The 24,634-nt window shown below is 47.2% G+C and overlaps 1 protein-coding gene across 1 annotated transcript; it reads right to left on the bottom strand.

Moving 5' to 3' along the window:
* Positions 1-1,170: 1,170 nt before the first annotated feature.
* LOC104304347 (urea transporter 2-like) lies at positions 1,171-19,247 on the bottom strand. The gene is made up of 8 exons (XM_009905076.2): positions 19,082-19,247; positions 16,642-16,831; positions 16,092-16,220; positions 10,742-10,934; positions 9,263-9,410; positions 6,580-6,714; positions 3,591-3,640; positions 1,171-1,446 (listed from the first exon to the last, which is right to left on the bottom strand). Exons 1-8 carry the CDS (start codon positions 19,245-19,247, stop codon positions 1,171-1,173), a joined length of 1,287 nt encoding a protein of 428 aa, XP_009903378.2.
* Positions 19,248-24,634: the final 5,387 nt, after the last annotated feature.

The following is a 24,634-nucleotide window of genomic DNA, read 5'->3' as shown; positions in this document are numbered from 1 at the left end:
CCTAGCACTACCTGAGATCCTGAGCAGTCCCTCCCCAGCCTTCTTGTAGCCCCCTTCAGATACTGGAAGGCCACAATGAGGTCACCTGGGAGCCTTCTCTTCTCCAGACTGAACAGCCCCAACTCCTTCAGTCTGTCCTCACAGGAGAGGTGCTCCAGCCCTCTGCTCATCCTCGTGGCCCTTCTCTGGACACCTTCCAGCACCTCCAGATCCCTCTTGTAATAGGGGCTCCAGAACTGGAGGCAGTACTCCAGGTGGGGTCTCAGCAGAGCTGAGCAGAGGGGGAGAATCACCTCCCTTGCCCTGCTGGCCACACTTCTCTTGCTGCAGCCCAGGATCTGGTTGGCTTTCTGGGCTGCAAGTGCACACTGAGAGCTCCTGTTGAGCTTCTCCTCCCCCAGCACCCCCAAGTCTCTCTCCTCAGGGCTGCTTTCCAGCCAGTCACTGCCCAGCCTGGATTTGTGCCTGGGATTGCCTCGACCCAGCTGCAGGAGCCTGCCCTTGGTCTTGTTGAACCTCATGAGGTTGGCTTGTGCCCACCTCTCCAGCCTGTCCAGGTCCCTCCGGATGGATCCCTTCCCTCCAGCTGTCTGCTGCACCACACAGCTTGGTGTCATCAGCAAACTTGCTGAGGGTGCACTCAATGCCACTGTCCCTGGCACCCACAAAGATGTTGAACAAGCCTGGTCCCAGGACTGATCCCTGAGGGACTCTGCTTGTCCCTGGCCTCCACTGGGACATGGACCCATGGACAGCCACTCTTTGGGTGCAGCCATCAAGCCAGTTCTGTATCCATCCTGTGGTCACCCATCAAACCCATCTGTCACTGGTGTGGAGACCAGGATGCGGTGTGGGACAGATAGCAATGTGTTCCTGGAATATTTATTTTGTTAAATTACATGTCCAACATTAAATACAGCCTCTTGTCTGCTTTTTATTATTGATAAGAGGTGACTTCCAAGTTAACAGCGTGTGGATTGATAAGACAGCCAGTAGTAAGTGACCTGAGTGCTCTTCTGAAAACCTAGCTCCAGAGGAGATCATGTTTCCTCCAGGGTGTAGGGTGCCAAATCCCCAGCCTGCAGACCACTGCCAAGGGTGGTGCTTGTGGCTGTAGCATGCTCGGGTAGCATTTGGGAAACTGCCCCAGAACTGTACAGTTGTGGACATCTAAAACAGTGAAGCATGGCGGGTTTTGGGAGTGCACAGAGGGGTGCCTCCTGTGTTTATTTTTGAGCTGATGGAAAGTTTCTTCTCCTTTTCTTTCTGCTGCTCTCTCCTGCTCTCTGATGCTCTTCTCTTCATTCTCAGGAAGAAGATCCGGTTGGCTTCTGGGTAGGTGACTTTGCAGAGGGGGATTTTGTAGATAGCAGGGTTGTCTGGATTGATCAGCAAAAAGAGAAGTGCAGAGAAGCAAAATGGCCAGGTGCAGAGTGGCAGCCCAAGCTAGGAAGGGAAAGAACAGAAGACAGGTGGCTTTTTGGTTCCACTTTTCTCGTCTTGCCTTTTGCTTACTTCTGCCTGCTGCTTAATTCTTGCATTTGAGAAGCTGGAGGAACATGTTGTGCTTTCCCTGAGGACAGTGTGGCTTCCTGGGTGCTCCCATAAAGAATCCCTCATTCAGATCCAGAGGAAGATGCCCAGATACATATTCCTACATGTGAGCTAGGTTCCTATTTGTCACTAAAGATCTGGGAAGCTCCTCTGCCACCAAATGTCAATTCAGTGGCTCACAAAGAGGTATCTAGCTTGTCTGAAATGTATAGGTCTGTGCAAGATATCCTGCACTGGAGGCCTCAGACCTTCTGGGCATGCAGCTGATGATGTGAAATGGCACTTGGTAACATCATTGAAGCAACTGAGACAGGCTCCAGAGCTCTGCTGACTGTAATGAAGCTCTTGTAGACATTTAATTTTTTTGATAAAAGAGGTGAATCCTACTCTCACTGCCCTGCAAAATGCCATGCAAGGAGAGCCCTAGTCATGCATATTCACTGTTCCTCAGTAGTCATGTGTTACTGATATTGAATCACAGAATCATAGAATGAATCAATGAGGTTGGAAAAGACTTCAGAGAACATCAAGTCCAAGCTGTCACCCAACACCTCATGACTAACTAAGCCATGGCTCCAAGTGCCACATCCAATCCTGTTTTGAACACCTCTCTACCACCTCCCTGGGCAGCACATTCCAGTGGCCAATCTCTCTTGCTGGGAAGAAGAACTTCCTCACCTCCAGCCTAAACCTCCCCTGGCACAGCTTGAGACTGTGTCCTCTTGTTTTGGTGCTGGGTGCCTGGGAGAAGAGACCAACCCCCACATGGCTACAATCTCCCTTCAGGGAGTTGTAGACAGCAAGAAGGTCTCCCCTGAGCCTCCTCTTCTCCAGGCTAAGCAACCCCAGCTCCCTCAGCCTCTCCTCACAGGGTTGTGCTCCAGACCCCTCCCCAACTTTGTTGCCCTTCTCTGGACACCTTCCAGCAAGTCAACCTCCTTCCTAAACTGAGGAGCCCAGAACTGGACACAGTACTCAAGGTGTGGCCTAACCAGTGCAGTGTACAGGGGCACAATGACCTCCCTGCTCCTGCTGACCACACTGTTCCTGATGCAGTCCAGGATGCCCTTGGCCTTCTCGGCCACCTGCTGGTTCATGTTCAGCCTACTCTCAACCAGTACCTCCAGGCCCATTTCTGCATTCAACTCTCAGTCTGGCTCTGTGACCCCAACTCTTGACCTGACTTAGGGTATGGCAGAACCGAGATCACAAGGATAAGAAGTAAGTGTTTGGGTTTTTGATGACACATCCCCAAAGAATAACTAATAGAGTAGAATAAACCAGGTTGGGAGGGACCTTCAAGATCACCTCATCCAACCCATCAACCAACCCAACCCACCTAAACAACTCACCCATAGCACCCAGCTTGACAAAGCAACCCCTCTGCAGGGACCTAAACAGTGCTGAGTGGGTTGCAGATGAATGCACTCAATGTATGAAGCTGCTAATTTGAAGCTTTCTTTTACCTCATTAAACCAATTTTATTTAAATGTGGTTTTGCTTTAATCTCGCTGATCTTAAAGAAGAGTAATGCTTGGTGTTCCTGGATTCACCTCTTTCTTGATCTGTCCAGATATGATGATTTTGTGTTTAAGAGAGCAGTCATCCCTCACTTTTTAGATTCTGTATCTAGATCAGACTTCTATAGTTCAGATTTCTACAGACTGCTACAGAAAAGCCTTGGGAGGAGCAAGGAAAAATCTGGAGCCTTGGGAATTGTTAAGAAACTTTGCCTGCAATGAAGTGTTGCATCTCAACCCATATGCTGTTGGTAGCATTCACATATACAGGCACAATCTCACTAGGGATAACGTGCTTCAAAGGTCTTTGAAATATCAGCAGCTGCAGAGTCTGCAAGGGCACAAAGCTACTGCCAGTCTGTACAAGACTTGCCATCAGCTGTAGTGTTCTCATTTCAATGCTGTCAAAACTGGCATGGAGAATTTTGAGGCATTTTCTTCGCTTCATGTCATAACAAATCAAAATGCAGTTAAAACCAAGAAACCCCCTTATGAATGTCACCCCTGCAAACTTACCACAGACAGGGCATTCGCAAGACCTGCTCCGGTGTAAGCACAAAATAATGCTGGGAAAAGAAGAGAAAAGGTAGCTCAAGATGAGGAAAATGTTTCTCATCCCTTCAAACAAATTACCAGAAATTATGATATTGTCCAAATGCACAGTGAATTATCTTCACAGCTGCCTGATGGGAGGGTTCATGTTAGAATTCAGCAGGTAGTTGAAATCCTGCAGAGCTGCATCTGGGTGTATGGACTACACCTGGACCTACCTGCTCTGTAGAGGAGGATGCTGAATGGAGAACGTGGTTTTGTCAACAGCAAGTGGCAGGGGTATTTCTTTTATCTTTAATTTATTTTCAATTGACACAACCTCACCTGTCTACAGTGAGGAACTGCAGAAAAATCTCTCTCCTGTGGCTTCAAACCAAAAGCAGTTTTCAGTGGGCCTCCTCACCCCAGGATGTCGAGGTGATAAAGCAAGACCTGAGGTCAGGCACTCAAGGACAAAGTCAAGGAAGAGAAAGCTACTAAGTAATCCAGAAACTGCACTTGAGAAAAAAAAAAAACCCTACTGAAATGCAAAGTATTTGCCTTTCATGTATGAAGACAGGGATTTCTTAGACAGGAAATTCCTTTTCTTATGCTCTTCTCATAGTGTCTGGTTTTGGCTGCTATTGGAGATGGGCTCTTTGGGGAGATGCTTTTTAAACTCATCTTGTGCAACTGCTCTCTTCTTGTGCCACAATTCATCCAATCATGCTTACAGTCATGAAAAGTCTGCTTCAGTGAATCTATTGAGCTGGTAATTTGCTAAACTTCTGGTCACAGCACAGCTTGTGCTCCTTTCACAGAGATGATTTCTGGGTATTTTTATATCATCAGGGCCCAAAGGCCCTTGTCTCTGCACTTGCAACTTTGCACATCCTGTGGCAGGTTGAAGTTTTCCCCCAGCAGTAACTTTGCCAGACCAACTGTTCTGGGTTGGAGTTTCTCTTCACATGAGCTAAGCACAACCAGCTTGACTGGAAGCAAATGGAAGCTGTATTTACAGAATAGAATCTACACTCTACAATGGAATGCAATGAATATGGATCAAATATACAGGATTTACAATGCTATACAGGTATTCACAATCAGAAAATAGCATGGAAACCCCCCTGGACTCCCTCTGGGATCCCAGAGAGCAGGGGAGCTGCTCCACTGTACCCCCTAAACCTCCCAGACCCCCCTGAACTGAAAAGGAGTGAGAGAGAAGCTGGAATTAAAGCAGTGCTAATCTTATCTCTTTCTCTAGGCCAGCCAGAAGTGATTAAGTTAGCAGAACAGCCAGGCAACTAGGCAAAAGGAAAGGGAAATGAGAAATGAAGTGGAATGTCTAAGATTGTTAGGGTACCTCTGCCTCCATCCCACACATTCTAGCCAATGAGATTAGTTTAGAATAGTCTCTTGTTTTCCTTTTTTCCTTTTTACACCCAATAGTGATTTATTTATATTTATCTACTTTTCTGCTCAAAATCTGTAACTAAATTTCGAAGGCATAGCCTAAAACCACCACACATCCAAGCTCAGCTTGTAGTCCACCACAGAAATAACCCATTGCATACTACCTAGTTTTGCAGCAAAGTGGTGGTTGACTCTGAACCAGTACTGCTCACAGACTGCCTGGCTGCATAAAGATATTTCTTCTGCTTGTGTGGAATAGAATAGAATAGAATAGAATAGAATAGAATAGAATAGAATAGAATAGAATAGAGTAGAATAGAATAGAATAGGATAGGATAGGATAGACTAGACTAGACTAGACCAGACTAGAACAGAACAGGATAGAATAGAATAGAATAGAATAGAATAGAATAGAATAGAGTAGAATAGAATAGAATAGGATAGGATAGGATAGACTAGACTAGACCAGACTAGAACAGAACAGGATAGAATAGAATAGAATAGAATAGAATAGAATAGAATAGAATAAACCAGGTTGGAAAAGACCTTCAAGATCATCGTGTCCAACCTATCCAATCCAACACCACCTAATCAACTAACCCATGGCACCAAGCACCCCACCAAGTCTCCTCCTGAACACATCCAGTGATGGTGACTCCACCACCTCCCCAGGCAGCCCATTCCAATGGTCAATCACTCTCCCTGTGTAGAACTTCTTCCTAACATCCAGCCTAAACCTCCCCTGGCACAGCTTGAGACTGTGTCCTCTTGTTCTGGTGCTGGCTGCCTGCAAGAAGAGACCAACCCCCACCTGTCTACAACCTCCCTTCAGGTACTTGTAGAGAGCAATAAGGTCACCCCTGAGTCTCCTCCACTTCTCCAGGTTAAGCAACCCCAGCTCCCTCAGCCTCTCCTCATAGGGCTGTGTTCCAAACCCCTCACCAACTTCATTGCCCTTCTCTTGACTCGTTCCAGCAAGTCAACCTCCTTCCTAAACTGAGGAGCCCAGAACTGGACACAGGACTCAAGGTGAGGCCTAACCAGTGCAGTGTGCAAGGGCACAATGACCTCCCTGCTCCTGCTGGCCACACTGTTCCTGATGCAGGCCAGGATCCCATTGGCCCTCTTGGCTACTTGGGCACTCTGCAGGCTCATGTTCAGCCTACCATCGACCAGCACCCCCAGGTCCCTCTCTACCTGGTTGCTCTCAGCCACTCTGACCCCAGCCTGTAGCTCTGCATGGGGTTGCTGTGGCCAATGTGCAGAACCTGGCACTTGGATGTGTTCGATCTCATGGCCTTGGACTCTGCCCATCTGTCCAGCCTGTTGAGGATAGGATAGGATAGGATAGGATAGGATAGGATAGGATAGGATAGGATAGGGTAGGATAGAAGACCATTGAGGTCATCAAGTCCAACCTATCACCCAGTACCATCTAATCAACTGAACCATGGCACCAAGTGCCTCATCCAGTCTCTTCCTAAACATGTCTAGTCATGGTGACTCCACCACCTCCCTGGGCAGCACATTCCAATGGCCAGTCACTCTAGAAGGTACATACCACAGGCAAGTGACAGCAGGTGAGTCTGCCAGGTCAGGGCATAAAACATGCCCCCAATGGCAACGCAGGCGAGGGCGCAATTGTAGTTGTGCAAGCCGGCGTAGATGCTGTCAAACGGTGTCGCGATGCTCAGCGCTGCAAAGCAAAAAGCAAAGGCTGCAAAGTCAAGCGTGAGATGTATCATGCAGGAGGTCTTGCCTCTTCTCTCTGACATCTAGGCAAGAGTAACCATACTCACCCTTGCATAAAACCTGCATGCAGAGGAAGAATTGGATCAGATGAAGCTCTGGTAATGTGCCCAAGGTTGGGATTCGATCCATTAGCAAAGGTTTCTTTCAGGCAGAACTTTCTGTTTATGCCTGAAGTGCGCTGCAGGGAGTTGCCTTGGTGATCAGAGTGTAGGAAGACCTTCTCACCTGGATGTAGTTCTTACAGAAAGCTGTCACATGTGCACTTTAAACCTCATGCATACCCTAATCTTGGACACCAGAGGCACAGCTGAGTGTCTTCTGTGGGAGTAAGCATGGGTCTGCATCTCTTCCTAGCGATCTTTGCTAGATGTGATGTAGATACTATCTGTGGTCACTCCACCATTGCTGTGGGAATCCTCTGAGGGTTTGTTCCAAACCTGACCTTAGGGGTACTTCTGCAGGATTATTCGTAGGCTTCAGGAGTGTCAGTAAAAAGAAGAGCACAATATGCAGTGCAGAGGCTACCTTCACATCACTCTGAAATTAATACATTTCCTGCTATAATGTTCTCATTCATCTTCTGTTTCACTGCAGTGCTTATCCCAAGATAGTTTACTGTAACCTTTCTCCTCTAGATTAAATGTCAGAGTGGTACAAATCTTGCCAGATGATCCTAAACATACAAATTGTAGAGTTTTGTTTGAAAACACAAATGTAATACAGCTCACATCTGGTACAAAGTGCTTCAGAGCACTGGGAACTTGTTGTTGGATGGCTGCATTTCCAAGGTGCCTGTCTCAGACTACACTTACTTTTTATCTTAAGTTATAATTGGTCAAATAAGTGGCACCAATTTTATCTAAGGGTGAGGTTAACCTCTCTTAAGAATGTTTCTGTGCTAGTGGAGAGAAAGGCCACTGAGAAGCATCCATTCAGTGATTTTTACTAATCTGCAGCAGGATAGAATGAACTAGAAAAGTCTGTTTCTTTTCATTGACCAATTAGCTCTGAAGCTGCTTGTGGTGGTAATTTAAAACACTTGTGGTGGTGAGACATCAGTTCTGAAATTATTTCATCATCAGCTCTATGGGACTCAGCACATCCAATGCCAGGGGGGGTTAAGTAAGGCATGAAAAACCCACTTGCCTGAGTGATAAATCTAATAACCAGTTAAAAACTTAAAGGAAAGCTTCATCTGTTCTTCACAGAATCACAGAATATTAGGGGCTGGAAGGGACCTGGAGAGATCATCCAGTCCAAGCCCCCTGCCAGAGCAGGGTCACCTATACCAGATCACACAGGAGCTCATCCAGATGGCTCTTGAATATCTCCAGAGAGGGAGTCTCCACAACACCCCTGGGCACCCTATTCCAGGGTTCTGTCACCCTCACAGGGAAATAATTCTTCGTCTTGCCTCCATGAAAATTCCTCTGCCTCAGCTTCCACCACTGCCCCTTGTGCTGGCATTGGGCATCACCCATCAGAGCCTGGCTCCAGCCTCTGGGCACTCACCCTGCACAGCTTTATAAACATTAATGAGGTCACCTCTCAGTTTCCTGTTCTCTAAGCTAAAGAGCCCTCAGCTCCCTCAGGCTCTCCTCATAAGGAAGATGTTTCACTCCCTTAATCATTTTTGTGGCTCTGTGCTGGATTCTCTCAAGCAGTTCCCTGAGGTCTCTCTTGAACTGAGGGGCCCAGAGCTGGACACAATATTCCAGATGTAGCCTCAGCAGGGCAGAGCAGAGAGGGAGGAGAACCTCTCTCAGCCTACTGACCACAGCCCTTCTAATACAACCCCAGATACCATTGACCTTCCTGGCCACAAGAGCACATTGCTGGCTCATGGTCATCCTTCCATCCACCAGCACCCCCAGGTCCTTTTCCCCTTCACTGCTCTCCAGCAGCTCAGTCCCCAGCCTATGCTGGTCCATGGGGTTGTTCTTTCCCAGGTGCTAGACTCTTCCCTTGCCCTTGCTGAACTTCATCAACTTTCTCCCTGCCCAGCTCTCAGCCTGTCCAAGTCCTGCTGAATGGCAGCACAGCCCTCTGGTGTGTCAGCCACTCCACCCAGCTTGGTGCCATCAGGTGCTGACAGTGCTCTCTGTGCCCTCATCCAGGTCATTGATGAATATATTGAACAGCACTGGTCCCAGTGCTGTCTCCTGAGGGACTCCACTAGCTACAGGCCTCCAAGTAGAACCTGCACCATTGACCACAACATTCTGACTTCTTTCCTCAATCCACCTCACTCCCTGATCATCCAGACCACACTGCCTCAGCTTAGCTGCAGGGACGCTGTGGGAGGTGGTGTCAAATGCCTTCACCGTTTTGTGTGGCCTTTAGTAAGACCTTGTAAATTTAAAGACGGTTTCAAAAATGAGTATGATGTCCCAGGTACATCCAAGCCCAGGCACCCAACATGGACAGAGTTATACAATGGCTTAAGTCAAGATATCATAGTTACAAAACTGACTTTGTTAAATGTTTCTTACCTGCAAACATCCCCACAGCCGATCCAATTGCAGCATGTAAACAAGTAAGTGGGGAGGAGATAAACAAAGCAACAAGGATGATGCCTCCAGTCCAAGGGTTTTCACAACCATACACTTGACCAACACCCACTGGGATGGACTGCAAGAGCTGCAGCAACCAGTAGAAAAGGACAAGTTATTGTCTGTCTATACTCACAAGGACACAGCAGTTACTTTGGCCAAGCTATCGGCTGATAAGGAAAGAAGGAACTCTGGTCCTGAGTTGGGTTGCTGGGTAAATGTGGCACTCATCCCCTTCAAACCAGAGTTAGAATAGAACAGAATAGAATTAACCAGGTTGGAAAAGACCTTCAATATCATTGAGTCCAACCCATCATCCAACACCATCTCATCAACTAAACCATGGCACCAAGCACCCCATCCAGGCTCTTCCTAAACACCTCCAGTGAGGGTGACTCCACCACCTCCCTGGGCAGCACATTCCAAAGGTCAATCTCTCCTGCTGGGAAGAATTTCTTCCTAACATCCAGCCTAAACCTCCCCTGGCACAGCTTGAGACTGTGTCCTCTTGTTCTGGTGCTGGTTGCCTGGGAGAAGAGACCAACCCCCACCTGGCTACAACCTCCCTTCAGGGAGTTGTAGAGAGCAAGAAGGTCTCCCCTGAGCCTTCTCTTCTCCAGGCTAAGCAACCCCAGCTCCCTCAGCCTCTCCTCACAGGGCTGTGCTCCAGACCCCTCCCCAGCTTTGTTGCCCTTCTCTGGACACCTTCCAGCATCTCAACATCTTTCCCAAACTGAGGGACCCAGAACTGGACACAGTTAGTTCAAGATGGAGGTGTATTTCTTTTGGGACAGTAATTTGGTGGATGGAGAGGGTGTTTCAAGGAGGGCTTTTTGTTGGTTGTGGGATTTTTTTGAAGACTTTGGTGAAGGACAAAATCTGTAACCTTCCCAGGCTGTGACAGTGGTAGTGAAACTGTCTCATTTGAGTTTATAATATATTATATGAAGCATAATAGTTACTTCTATGCTGCCTTTAGAAGGTGACCCTGGAGTGCTGCAGCTGAAGTGGCTGGATATAAATGTGTTTCTGTCCCTTTAGGATAATGACGTTTCTTTTGTCTTTTACAATTGTCACTCACTGTTCTTTTCTGATGTTCTTTAAACCACATCTGAGCACTGTGGATGCACATCCAGAAACGCTTCTGTAGTGACAGCACTCAAGGCTTGTTTTGAGGTAGTCTAACTTCAAGTGGTGGGAAAGGTTCAGCATCTCTGTTCCTTCAGGCTCCATCAACCTTTCTGCTGGGACTATGGCACTGCCCTCTACAAACTGAACTGTCATGTATGTCTGTAAGTTGCTCCTGGCTGGCACATATTAAACTCCTTTTCTGACCCATGTAAAATCATTATCTGGAATGCATCCACACTCAGCCTTTCCAGGAAACAAATATCATAAATTTGTCTGCTTGAGGCTTACCAGTGGCACATTGAGTGCAGACCAGGTAATATTGGGCACTGATACCACAGGCTTGATGAGGGTTGTAGGGAAAAACGGGTTGTAGTGTCCTGTGGCTGCCAGGTACAAAGTCACAGCAATGTTGAAGGGTAGAGTGAAAACAGGAAGGTCCCATTTACTGAGGATAGATCCCAAAGCACTGGACAGGACTGGACTGAGAAGAGAAAGATAAGAGAAACCAGTTCATAACAACTACAGTGGCAAAATATCCCACCACTTCAATCACAAGCAAGCTGAAGCATTCCGATTAGAAACATGCGGAAGTGAATACATTAATTTATTAGTCTACATCAAACAAATAGGTTGTAGAATGCTTTTCATCTTTTTGTAGCATTTCTCACATCCACTTATGGATGGCATAAACTCCACATCCTGAATCACAGAATCACAGAACCATGGAATCACAGAATCATGGAATCAACTAGGTTGGAAGAGACCTCCAAGATCATCCAGGCCAACTTATCCCCCGGCCCTATCCAATCAACCAGACCATGGCACTGAGTGCCTCATCCAGGTTTTTCTTGAACACCTCCAGGGATGGTGACTCTACCACCTCCCTGGGCAGCACATTCCAATGGCCAATCTCTCTTGCTGGGAAGAACTTTCTCCTCACCTCCAGCCTCAACCTTCCCTGGCACAGCTTGAGGCTGTGTCCTCTTGTTCTGGTGCTGGTTGCCTGGGAGAAGTGCCCAACCCCCACCTGGCTACAACCTCCTTTCAGGGAGTTGTAGAGAGCAAGAATGTCTCCCCTGAGCCTCCTCTTCTGCAGGCTAAGCAACCCCAGCTCCCTCCTCCTAGGGCTGTGCTCCAGACCCCTCCCCAGCTTTGTTGCCCTTCTCTGGACATGGAAAAAAGTGATGTGGCTTCTTATTCTGTACAAACTTATAGTAAGAAGCAGGAGTTTGGAAATGCCAGATGAATATCTTTGGAGAGATTTGTATGGAATAAAAAGCTCCTGTCTTGATGACACAGGGGGGGAGTTAGAAATGGTGTAATTTGCCAAATAATCTGTCTGATAAATAATTTGATTGTAATTTCATAATTATTGTGTGAAACAGTTTGTTGGATACCAGAAAATCATTCTGGAAGAGAAATAAAGCAGAAGTGGTGATCAAAGAGGATGGAAAACATTTCACTAAGGAACATTGAGTATGCTAGACATTATTTTTAAGAGTTAGGATTCCGTGGGACATAGGAAGCCTAACAGAGTTTGAGACAAAGCCACTGATGTATCTGACACCGCCTTTGACACCATCCCCTACAGCAAACTCCTGGCCAAGCTGTCAGCCCCTGGCTTGGACAGCAGCTCTCTGAGCTGGGTTAGAAACTGGCTGGAGGCTGAGCCCAGAGAGTGGTGGTGAATGGTGCCACAGCCAGCTGGCAGCCAGTCACTAGTGGTGTGCCCCAGGGATCAGTGCTGGGCCCCATGCTCTTTAACATCTTCATTGATGATCTGGATGAGGGGGTTGAGTCAGTCATCAGCAAATTTGCAGATGACACCAAGTTAGGAGCAGATGTTGGTCAGTTAGAGGGTAGAAAGGCTCTGCAGAGGGACCTCGACTGACTGGACAGATGGGCATAGTCCGATGGGATGGCATTTAACAAGTCCAAGTGCCAGGTGCTGCACTTTGGCCACAGCAACCCCATGCAGAGCTACAGGCTGGGGTTAGAGTGTCTGGAGAGCTGCCAAACAGAAAGGGACCTGGGGGTGCTGATTGACAGCTGCCTAAACATGAGCCAGCAGTGTGCCCAGGTGGCCAAGAAGGCCAATGGCATCCTGGCCTGCATCAGGAACAGTGTGGCCAGCAGGAGCAGGGAAGTCATTGTGCCCTGTGCTCAGCATTGGTGAGGCCACACCTTGAGTCCTGTGTCCAGTTCTGGGCTCCTCAGGTCAGGAAAGATGTTGACTTGCTGAAAGGTGTCCAGAGAAGGGCAACAAAGCTGGGGAGGGGTCTGGAGCACAGCCCTGTGAGGAGAGGCTGAGGGAGCTGGGGTTGTTTAGCCTGGAGAAGAGGAGGCTCAGGGGTGACCTCATTGCCCTCTACAGTGACCTGAAAGGTGGTTGTGGCCCGGAAGGGGTTGGTCTCTTCTATCTAGCAACCAGCACCAGAACAAGAGGACACAGTCTCAAGCTGTGCCAGGGTAAGTTTAGTCTGGAGGTGAGGAGAAAGTTCTTCACTGAGAGAGTTGTTAGCCATTGGGATGTGCTGCCCAGGGACGTGGTCCCTGGAAGTGTTCAAGAGGAGACTGGACGTGGCACTTGGTGCCATGGTCTAGTCATGAGGTCTGTGGTGGCAGGTTGGACTCAATGATCTTTGAGGTCTTTTTCAACCTTGGTGATTCTGTGATTCTGTGATCCTGAGCTGTGAAGGGTGTGCCATGTATGATCCAGACCTTGACTGATGATCGGGATTACACCAATGAGACTGATGTTACCCCATGCTGCCCAGGCACCACCCAGAATCACCTGGCATGTTCTGAAGACTTAGTTCTCAAAAAACATGATAAATATACTGTTGTGGGCTTATGTCTGGATGACTCTAAGAACCACAGAGTTGAGGAACTCCAGGAGGACCAAGAAGGTCCAGGGATGGACTGGAAAGCATAATCTATGTTGTTTGATTCCCATAAACCCTGCAACCATTTATAACCAGACATCTCTACCTCTTCTGCCCTTTTCCCATCCTCTCTGCTCTCCTGTATTTGTGGGGCCCTAATCTCTGGTTGTGTGAAGGAGGTTTGCAGCCTGACTCTGGCCTTGGTTGAGCTAATTTTTACTGTGTCATTCGGGTCTGGGTGGGCAGGTATGGGGGACATGGGGGCATTGGAGGCCTTGGGGGCTTTGAGGCCCAGGGTTTGAAGCCTGGTGTGGGGAAGGTGATGGTCTAGTGAGGATTTTGGAGAAGCCCAATCTGGAGAGCTGAGCTGAACATGAATTGTTGGGTACTTTTTTTCCTGCATGTTTTTGTGCTGTTGTGTTAGTTATGAACAGTACTTCCATTTAAATTTCCATTCTTTCCATTTACTCCTTTGGGCAGGGGTAAAAGCATCAGTCTCACTCCCTAAACTTAAGACATACACTTACCACATCAAGTATTTCATAGATTCATAGAAGGGTTGGAAGGGACCTTCAAGGTCATCTCGTTCCAACCTCCCTGACATGGCAGGGACAGCTTCCACTAGATCAGATTGCTCAAGGTCTCATTCAACCTGGCCTTGAACATCCCCAGGGAGGGGGCACTCCATGACCTCCCTGGGCAATCTGTTCCAATGTCTCACCATGAGACATAAACCCCCTGTAGCTCCACTGTTACATGCCATCAACACTGCAGATTCTCTGGGTTTGGTGACCCACATGCATCATGTCACACTGAAAAACTGGATTCTAAGTAAGCCTCACAATAAGCTATCAGTGAAGGAGCAGGCAGGAGAAGTCAGGTTGCACCACTTATTTAGGCTGATCCACAAAGTATTTAGAGACTGAACCCTAGAAAACATGTACACTGCGAGACACCATGATTCTCCCCAAGCTTCTTAGCTGCCGAAACGGGGATAATATCACCAGATCTGCTTTCTTCAGGACATTTCCAGACTGCCTTATTCCCACTTGAAAAGGGAGTCCTTCATGAATGACTTTGTGGGAGCATATTGGGGAAGTACTATCTGTTTTGGTTTTTTTATGGAGTTCAGCAAGCTTGTGGAAGAAAGTAAATGCCTGGGTCCTGTCCTTAATGAAAATTACATCCAGATGAGTTTTCACTCATGTGAGCTGAACAGCTCTTATAATCAAGCTCCATGTAGCAGTGGACATGGCTTTAAAGACTTGAATGTTTGAAGAAGCTGCATCTGAGCCCTGGAAGGTCATTAAGCTTGTTCTAATACAACAACAACAAAATCCACCTCCACAGAAACTGCTGGGCATTTCAAAAGCAACATCCTGTGTCCTGTTGTGTAGACTGTATCAGTGAAAAGAATGCTTTGCTCTCCCTGTATCATCTCAGGTGAAGCCTATTCTTTTATGACAACTGTGGCGCCCAGAGCAGTTTACAGATCTCCTTGCTTGCAGCTGTAGGGAAAATAACAACAACAACAACAACAACAATAGTAACAATGAATCATCACTGCAGTTCAAATGGTGCCCTAATTTCCATGCTGAAATACAAAGCTTCTGCCAGTTAAACGACTTGTCAGAAAAAACAAGAGGAAACAATTAAAGAAATGCTGACTTCTGAAGAGGAAATTCAAAGTATCAGTTAAAAAAAAAGAGAAATGACTGAAGTGTCTAACTTTAAAATCTTTTGACTCTACCCTTGAGTCTTGTGAATGAAAAGAATGAAGAGACATTTGAACAAAGGGCCTCAAGGAATTCTGGCAGACAAGGAGAACTAAACCTTCCTGCCGCATGTCCTCGGTTTTGAGAGGCTGTTACAAAATGACCTTTGCTGAGAGTAACTAAAGAAATAAAACATGGAAAGAAACCCCACCCTGATCTTAAAAGCAGTGAAATGCAGCAGTGACTTGCATCTTGTAGCTAAAAGTGATTAAGATTTGACTCCTGAATTAATTTCAGCTAAGGCTGTTAAATAGTTTCTGCAGTGCTGTAAGGTTCCATATTTAGCAATGGTAAATTCAATCCTGGAAGGACATTGTCTGGAGTTACTTGCAGAAATTAATTATGCTCATGACTGGTTGAATATCTAAGAGGGGGAATATTGAATTCAGTCCCAGGGAGGGCACCAGGTCTGTGCAGTGTCTGGATGAAGAAGCATTGGAACAGAGGAAGAATGCAGTGCTGGACATGAATAGGACCATTTGAAGAGCACTGAAGTGGGGCTGCTTTATCTCTGTGCTATAATTAAATGTTGTCTGGGCACTCAGCCTTCTATCAATGTGCCTCACAAATTACCTACATCAATGAATGTGATTTAGAATAGAACACAACAGGACAGAACAGGGTACAGTAGAATAGAATAGGATAGGATAGGATCGGATAGAATAGAATAGAGTAGAGTAGAGTAGAGTAGAATAGAATAGAATAGAATAGAATAGAATAGAATAGAATAGAATAGAATAGAATAGAATAGAATAGAATAGAATAGAATAGAATAGAATTAACCATGTTGGAAAAGACCTTTGAAATCATCCAGTCCAACCTATCACCCAACACCATCTAATCAACTAAACCATGGCACCAAGTGCCTCATCCAGTCTCCTCCAGCACCACTGTGGCTGGAGCTGCTAGTGTAGGAAGCTGGGCTGAGGGAACTTCCAGTGTGTTTAAGCTGTCCTTAGTAAGAGAAGCAGCACTTACCAGGCCATTGATATAACTGCCACAGGAGGAAGAAGCCACCAGTAGTAATCCCCTTTGTCAGAGAAGACAGCCATGAGCAGTCCCACCAAGATCCCATTATAGCCATGCAGGCCAGCTGCAATGGCAGATCTGTCATGAAAAGAAAGGTTTGGAAGGTATAAAGCTGTGCTAAAGGTGGTGTGTCACAGAGACACACTAAAATGCAATTTGTAATTGAAGGGAGAGTGGTGGAAGGATGAAGAAACAGAGAGGCTGCTGCCATGTTACATCACGTTGGTTTGTGCAAGGGTACAGTTTGTAAACTGTTGAATGATGATGATCTAGGGGGCTCCTTGTGACCCAAAGGATTGGCATGGTTGTGGCAATAGGTCTTAGAGAGTGTCTGCTCTCACAGGCTTAACTATGGGGACAGAGCAGCTCTTTCTGGACCACAGGACTGTCCTCCCCAAACTTATTTCTAGATTGTCTATAAGGTCAGTCTCTAGTGTACTTAAATGAGGGGCTATGCCCCACCAGTGGGTTCCTGTTGCCATAATGATGAGCCACCTACCTGTCCTGGCTGAGGGCCAGCGCAGTTAACGTCGACACTGTCGTCCCAGTGCAACCTGTGAGCATCCACCATGGGCTTTGGATGAAGAGCCCCACCAGGATTATCAGCCCGCTGAAAGGGTTGTTGACAAACATCACCTGAGAGGTCCCTCGCAGGATCCAGTCCACCAGCTGAACCACTAAGGGTTTGTCTGCAGGTCACATATAACCAGTGGTGGTGAGACATTGCTTCAGCAAAGTGTGCTCATCCCTACAAGCTGCTCTCTGGCTGCAGAGCAGAGGGGATGTATCAACAGGACTGTAAAACTGGTTTCTGATTTATTGCTCTCTTTGGCATCTGGCACTGGGGAAGTTAACAGGGATGGACTGGGCACTGCTATAAAGTTTACAAAGGGATTCATAAAAAGGTGGTTTATTTGGGGTGGTCAAAGAATGGTCTGCCTCACAGGGCAGAGTGCCTACGAGTCCAGTATAATTTTAATCCCCTTTTGGTCTATAATTCAGATGCAGAGAAGGACTTAAACAAAGGCTGAAACTAGTCTGTACGGAAAAACACAAAAAACCCCCACTTTTGTTGGTTTAGGGGCTCAGAGAGTGGAGCTACACCGTATGCAGGAGGTGGGTAAATCTGTCAGAAGCATCTAAAAAAGTACTTTGGGAGCTGAAGAGCCTAAGTTAAGGGAAAAGCTATTCCACTTAGGTGAAAGAGGCATTTCCAAAGAACAGAACCTCATTGCTTCTCAGGGGAAGCCTGGACAGAGCAAATGGGCATGAAGCCTGGGTTCTGCAGGTGAGTGTAGGGGGGAGGTGGGATGTATGTGGGGCTGAGGGCAGCCTGTCTGAGGAGTGTTCAGCACCCCTGATGATCTCCATAGGCAAAGAAGGGTCTTGTAGTACTGCAATAGCTTTTGCTGCTGTCTCTTCTAGTGTAAATTGGCCACCATCATGCTTATGGGAAAGGTGTAAGTGTTTCTGTACTGCTGTGTTTTATTAAACATGAGACAAGGAGACTACATCAGAGAAAAACGGGCTGCTTATGTGGACAATATCTTCATGGAATACATATAGGGCACCCCCACCTTCTTAAACAGTTGCACTTAATTAAATTAGTTTAGATTGTTAATTAGACACAGCATGAAATGCCAGACTACTTTTTGTGAATCTGGTCTTGGTTTTGAATCCTAAAATCTTCTCTCTCCCCCACTCCCTCCCTGTGTTGCAATTACAGTGGGGGCTCAAATTTTGCTTTCTGATAGGAGCAGCTAGACCAGAGGCTCTCTGGAGGGCCAGTTACCACTCTGCAACTTCTCAGCATCCCAGGGAGAGTCCTTCCAAGAGGCCTGAGTGAAAGCTGAGGGGTGGCTTCACAAGCATCCCTCAGGCTGTGCATTGTTGGGAAGCCATGCAGTTCCAACTGAGGAGGAGTAAGTTCCTTAGAGAAAATAATCAGGCTTCCTTTGAACTAATTATGACCAAATTTTGGTGTTAAGCTACAAAATGTGTTAGCAATGCTTTTAGTTTTAGACACAAGTATTAACTAAAAGTATTCAAATATAACCAGTGGGCAGTGGGCACATCTTTACAAGCCACTGAGTAAGGAAAGCTGTCTACCAAGCATGGATGACTAGAGTAAAAGGAAAAAAAAAAGGAGGAGGAGATGAACTACTGTGGCTGGGGACCACACTGCCAGCCTGCTGAGCTCTCTGCCTGGAGGCATCTCAGCCCATGTCTTCCACCAATGACAGCCACTGCCTGGCTGTACACAGCTGTCTCTTATTTCTCTCCAGTTGCTGAGTTGTGCTGTTAATGAACCTAGCCTTGACAGAAGACCCAGAGTCTTACATAGCCTCTCAAAGCCCCCAAACCCTAATAATTCTGGGTAACACAGACCATCTGCTCATGTATTGTTCCTGTCTGGACAGTAAACCTTTGAGACCAGTACTTGCTTTGTGTTTTATAGCAACATAACAGTCACAGTGCTTATTGCTCCCCCAAGGCTGGTAATACAAGAGCCTTCACCCACACAATCAAGAGTCAAGTCCTGTTTGTCAGCCCACACACAGACAAGGAGACAGTCCCTGATCCAAAACACTTACAAACAAGACTAAATCCCCAGTCCTGGTGTGTGATTCTGGGCACCACTGTAAGGAATGTGGTGCTAATGACACATAAGTGATTAAGTGTAAAAGATGGGGTTCGCCTGTGCTGAATAATGCCTGCAGCCATGGGAAAAGGATGCAGAGAGTAAAAAGATTTAGAGTTAAAAGGCCACAAGCTTGCAGTGAGCTCAGGCCATGCTGCCTCTGCTCTTCTCCTCAGTGCAATGCCCCCCTAGTGTTGTGCCCCTGAATGGAAAATACTGTTGGCAGTACAGATGTTGTCAGCTAGTTCTTCCCAGCCAGACAGCCCCAGACATATCAGACATATCAGCCTCTGCTTACTTTTCATCCACTCTCCATATTCTTTCATTTCTCCTGTGAGATACCCAAAAACTTGCTGGATCTGGTTTGTGGTTCTCCTCAGCAGATTCTGGGCTCTTGACTTCTGCCCTGCATACAGCTGCCTTTCACCAGGACGTTCAGTCACAACGATCTCTCCAAGCTCCATCTTTTCCAGGTGGTGAGAAGAGGTAACTGTGAATCACAAATCCCACACGTCAGAAAACTCTAGGGGTTATGCCTTGGCAATTTTCTGCCGTACTTTAGACCTCCAGGATGATAAGCTTTTCCAAAGATGGGATGCTTGATGGAGAAGGGACCTGTCTGAGCCACTGCTGAGAGTGGTGTGTGCTGCTGCCCAGGGCAGTGATGCCTCCTCTTAGAGATGAGGAACAGGAAATGAAGCACTGCTACCATGAACCTATAGCACAAAGCTGCAGGAGGAAAGAGTGATGTGACATATAGTTACCCTGCAGTATCCCACCCTCATGCTAGCTACTATTCCAGCATATGGCAAGCAGTGAGCTTGCTAAGGCTTGGCTAGCAGTGAATTGGAGGGAAGTGATGCTAATTGCCTGTAGAGCAGCAAACAGCAGGAAACAAGAAACCATCAGGTAAGAGACTGAAGCTTGTATCCTTTACAATGGTTTGAGCTGGTGCCTTCATGTATCACAGCAAATGTGTGGTCTTTCCATGCTCCTCATTCTGAGTTTGCCATTGATAGACCATCAAGAGCAAACTGGGGCAGCATCAACATACTGCACAGAAAGCAGCATTCACAAAGGTAAGCACCTTGGTTCAGGGTTGTGTGCTCTTTAGTTGGCAAGTGAACATCCTGCAAGAGTAGAGGTTTATTAACCTCCCAATTAGAGTTGCAGGACTGTGTTAATTAAAAAGTCTATGAAGATACAAAACCTGAAGAGAAAATACACTGCACTGCACCCTAGTGAGCTACACTGCAGGTTGTGTCAGCAAAAGTGCCACCTTTATTTCTGAGGGAGACTGGCATCTGCTGTTTTGTGGTTTTGCCCTGGTTGTTTTGTAGTAATGTGGATGGATTTCTAGGGACTGACCATAAGTGGACTCTGTTGTGAAGTGCTTGACTGATGTTTCATGGAATATCGGCACCACCTTCTGGTGGGAGCCTGGTTTTTGAGTAGCTCAATGAGGCTGACAGCGTTTTTAAAGCCTGTAGGAGCGGCAGCAGAAGCTGGGAAAGGATGCTTGGCTGGAGGAAAGGTTGTTTTGCAAAGAGGGGAACTGACAGGCGGGTGGTAAAAATATCTGAATGCCCTAACAAGAAGGCCCTTGAGCATCAGAAGAGGTTTTCCCTTCACCACTGGCAGCACAATGCTAAGCACAGCCCTGCGAACGCCGGCTGTCTAGCGCTTTGGCTCTCCCTGCCGGCAGCTCATCCCTACCGCAAGAAGAGTCTTTGGATGGATGACCTTCAAGCATCGCCGTCAGCCTGCGGCTGCTTGTACAGGAGTGTTAAGTATAACCGTAAAAACAACCTCAGCGTCACTCAGTTTGCCTGATCCTTAGGGGCAGGAGGATCGTAGGATACATTGAGTGGTCTAAAGGAACTAATGTGACTGTGCAAGGAGCAGACACCCCAAAAATCTTTCTTGTGAGTTTCTCATGAGGTCATGAGCTGGTAGGTTCCCGGTTCTGCTCAGCTGTCTTCAGGGCAGGAATGAGCAAGGAGAAAAAGAAGAGGGAGGGAGTGGGTTTATTTTTGCTCGTAGTAGATTGTGGTCAGATGACTCCAGTCCCTGGTTTCAATTTAAGGCAGCCTTCTGGAGTGTCATATTTGTCTAGGTCTTTGTGGCTAGCATGGAGGACACTGGTGTAGGGAACACTGAGCAGGAGTCTCCTGTTTCCTCCTACATGTCCCCATGCAGTGGTCAGATATGAGGAATTTGCATTCCTCTGAGGCAGAAGGAGGCTGTAGTAGAGGCTGTACTAGAAAACCATTTTACAGAATCACCAAGGCTGGAAGAGACCTCAAATATATTTGTGCCTGAATCCATCCCATAAACAGCAGGATGTGTAAGATGTGTTGTTGGTCTGAACATACTGGTAGTCAGTGTAGCACTGGGCACCTTCAGGTAGAAGTCAACCCATCTGAGCTCAGACATGCCCTCTGAAAGTGTCAGTTCTTTCCACTGACAGCTCAAGCTGGGTGCTGCAGTCAAGCACTCAGTGTTTGTTTGGGAGAGATACAGCATTTGAGGTCAACAGCTTAAGAGACTCCAGGGCAATGTTAGGCTAGCATTTGCTTGTTGTGAATGTCGCTTTCCCATCAATGTTGTCTATTCTGTTTGTTTGCTCATGTTCTTTCCAGAAGACTGCTCCAAAGAATTAAACAGTTGAGGTGGATTTAGACAGCTGCAGTGCATCCACACAGAGGAGACTGGAACATCTCTTAGGATCCTGGAGTCTTAGGGATTCATCAGTGAAGGAAGATTAGTGGCCCCTTTGCTGTGAACAGCATCCACCACCAGCAATGGAGTACAGCTGTTATCTGCAGGGAGAATGAATACTGAGTGGTTGTATCTGTGTCTTCACAGCACCTGAAAAGTTCATGCCCATTCTATAATTCACTAGGAAGAGATCCTTTGGGCTTTTACAAAGCAGAAGCACCACTGCAGAGCTTCTAAAGACTGCAATGCTCAACCCTCTCTGACATTGAGGTCCAGGACCTGTTTATTTTTAAATTGTTGTCCTTGCTCACATAATTTAACTGTGGAGGGTTAAGTGCAAAGTGATCATGTTAGAACCCTTCTGAGTCAACACTGAGAGAGGCTGGTACCCAAGAGAGTGATTCATGTCCCTTTCCTTGCATACCTATCAGACAGGTGAAAAAAATGGTGCCTGTCTCTCTCCACTGGATGCAGCGGGGACCTGTTTGCTGAGCTTTAAGATTGTTGTTTTCAGGCAAGAGAATTTCCAACCTAAGAGATTTTGCCAGGGTCAAGCCTGAAGCTTATGGCAGTGGGATCTGGGGTCACAGGCTAGCGCTTTAAATTAGTCCCAGCTAGTGCTGAGCCATTTGTAACAGGCCTGCAATCTGCATGAAGAAAGGCATAAAAGATCTAAGGTTAAGAAAAAAATTAGTCTCTTCTTATGATTCTTGTTTGCTTTCTCCCCTTGGGTTGAAAGGGAACTAAGACATTGCTTGAAAGGAGCACACTCACCCACCTCAGATGGGAAGGCAAGCTGGGACATGGCTGGAGGAAATGAGTGAAGAAAGGACTAATACAAAAAAAAAAAAAGAGATAAGGTGATGCTGAAATCCTCTACATTATTGCAGCAGTGAATCATGGGCCTTTATAGCACAGAGGTCTGATGGACTGCAGCAGGTGGAGAAGTCCTCCAGCCAGTTCCTAACCCAGCTCAGAGTGCTGCTGGCCAAGCCAGGAGCTGACAGCTTGGCCAGGAGTTTGCTGTGGGGGGCAGTGTCAAAGGCCTTGCTGAAGTCCAGGCAGACTACATCCACAGCCTGCCCTACATCCACCAGGCAGTCACCTGGGCATAGAAGGAGATCAGGTTGGTCAGGCAGGACCTGCCCTTCCTAAACCCATGCTGGCTGGGCCTGATCCCTTGGCCATCCTCTAAGTGCTGTGTGATTGCACTCAAGATGACCTGTTCCATCATCTTGCCTGGCACTGAGGTCAGGCTGACAGGCCTGGAATTCCCTGGCTCATCCAACCGGCCCTTCTTGTGGATGGGTACCACGTTGGCCAGCCTCCAGTCCTCTGGGACCTCTCCAGTGAGCCAGGACTGGTGATAAATGATGGAGAGTGGCTTGGCACCTCATCTGCCAGCTCTCTCAGCACCCTAGGATGGATCCCATCCGGTCCCATGGACTTGTGGCAATTCAAGTGGCTAAAGAAATCTCTAACTACTTCTTCCTGGATCACAGGGCAACCATCCTGCTCCCTGCCTCCATCTGCCAGCTCAGGAGGCCACTTGTCCTGCAGACAACCTATCCTGCTATTGAAAATGGAGGCAAGGAAGGTGTTAAGTACCTCTATCTTTTCCTCATCTTTTGTTACTATGTTCTCCTCGGTGTCCACCAAGGAGTGGAGGTTGTCCTTGCCCTCCTCTTGCCATTGTTGTATTTGTAGAAGGATTTTTTGTTGTCCTTCACAGCAGTGGCTAAGCTCTAAATGGGCTTTTGCCTCTCTAAGTTTTTTCCTGCATGACCTAGCCACCTCCTTAACCATTCCATGGATCACCTCAGCTTCCTTCCAAAGATGATACCTCCTCTTTTCCCCCCTGAATTCACTCAGAAGTTCATTGCCCATCCAGGCTGTCTGCCCTGGGGCTCATCTCTGGCACATTGGCACAGCCTCTTCTGAGCCTTCAAGAGTTCCTTCTGGAAGCAGCTGCAGCACTCCTGGACCCCTTTGTTTTTAAGGGTTGTTTCCCAAGGTACCTTCTGAGTTAGTTCCTTGAATAACCTGAAATCTGCCCTCCATCAGTCCAGAGTGGAGGTTTTGTTGCTGCCCCTCTTAGCTTGACTGCATATTGAACACTCAATTATCTCATGGCCACTGGAGCCCAGACACCCTCCGACCACCACATCCCCACCAGCCCTTCCCTGTTGGTGAAGAGGAGGTCAAGCAGAGCCTTACACCTGGTAGGCTCATGCAGCACCTGGGATAAGAAGCTGTCCTCCATGCACTCTAAGAACCTCCTGGACTGTCTCCTCTCTGCTGTGTTGAGATCCCAGCAGATGTCAGGCAGGTTGAAGTCACCCATGAGAACAAGGTCAGGAGCCTTAAGCTGCCTATAGAATGCTTCATCAACATCTTCCTCCTGGCTGGGTGGTCTATAACAGACTCCAACCAGGATGTCTGCCCTGCCGGTCTTCTCTCTAATTCTCACCCATAGGCACTCAACCTGATGATCCCTGATCTCCAGCTCAATGGCATCTAGTGCCTCCCTGATGTACAGGGCCACCCCTCCACCCCTTCTTCCTTGCCTGTCTCTCCTGAGAGCCTGTAGCTGTCAATTGCAGTGCTCCAGTCATGTGAGTCAACCCACCACGTCTCTGTGATGGCAACTACATCATAACTTTCCTGCTGCAGCAAGGCTTCCAGCTCCTCTTGTTTGTTACCCATTCTGCATCCATTAGTGTACGTGCATTGCAGCTGGGCTGCTGATTTCACCCCTGACTCCAGTTTACCACTCCCAGCCTCCTGTTCGGGCGGACTGGTTTCAGCCCCTTACCCCTTCAAATCTAGTTTAAAGCCCTGTCAATGAGACCTGCAATCCCTGCATCCTTCAATGAGACAGCAATCCCTGCAGAAGCATAACCCTGGAAAAACCCAGTTTCTTTGTAGCAAGCACCTGTCAGTTTGTGCTCAGTGGTACAGGCTTTGTAATAATAGAGAAATCATTTTAACAGTTAACTAATTAAGGCTAATGAGAGTCAGAATCACTTATGGCACAGCTAGGGCTGGTGGGGAATTCCTTGAGAAGAGGGCCTTTTGTCAGCAAACACTGATTCATCAGTGTGGTAATGAGATGTCCTGCTCCTTATGA

Source organism: Dryobates pubescens, chromosome Z (genome assembly GCF_014839835.1).
Source record: "Dryobates pubescens isolate bDryPub1 chromosome Z, bDryPub1.pri, whole genome shotgun sequence".
NCBI lineage: Eukaryota > Metazoa > Chordata > Aves > Piciformes > Picidae > Dryobates > Dryobates pubescens.
Note: the sequence above shows the minus strand (reverse complement) of the source record. Positions and strands in the feature narration are given on the sequence as shown.

What these genes read in the sequence shown, in the direction of transcription:
- LOC104304347 (XM_009905076.2), bottom strand. Translation starts at nt 19,247, where the DNA reads ATGGAGCTTGGAGAGATCGTTGTGACTGAACGTCCTGGTGAAAGGCAG. An exon ending in CTGGCCCTCAGCCAGGACAG is followed by an intron (nt 16,221 to 16,641) that starts GTAGGTGGCTCA and finishes TTTTCATGACAG; the next exon opens with ATCTGCCATTGCAGCTGGCC. An exon ending in GGCTGTGGGGATGTTTGCAG is followed by an intron (nt 6,715 to 9,262) that starts GTAAGAAACATT and finishes TTTGCTTTGCAG; the next exon opens with CGCTGAGCATCGCGACACCG.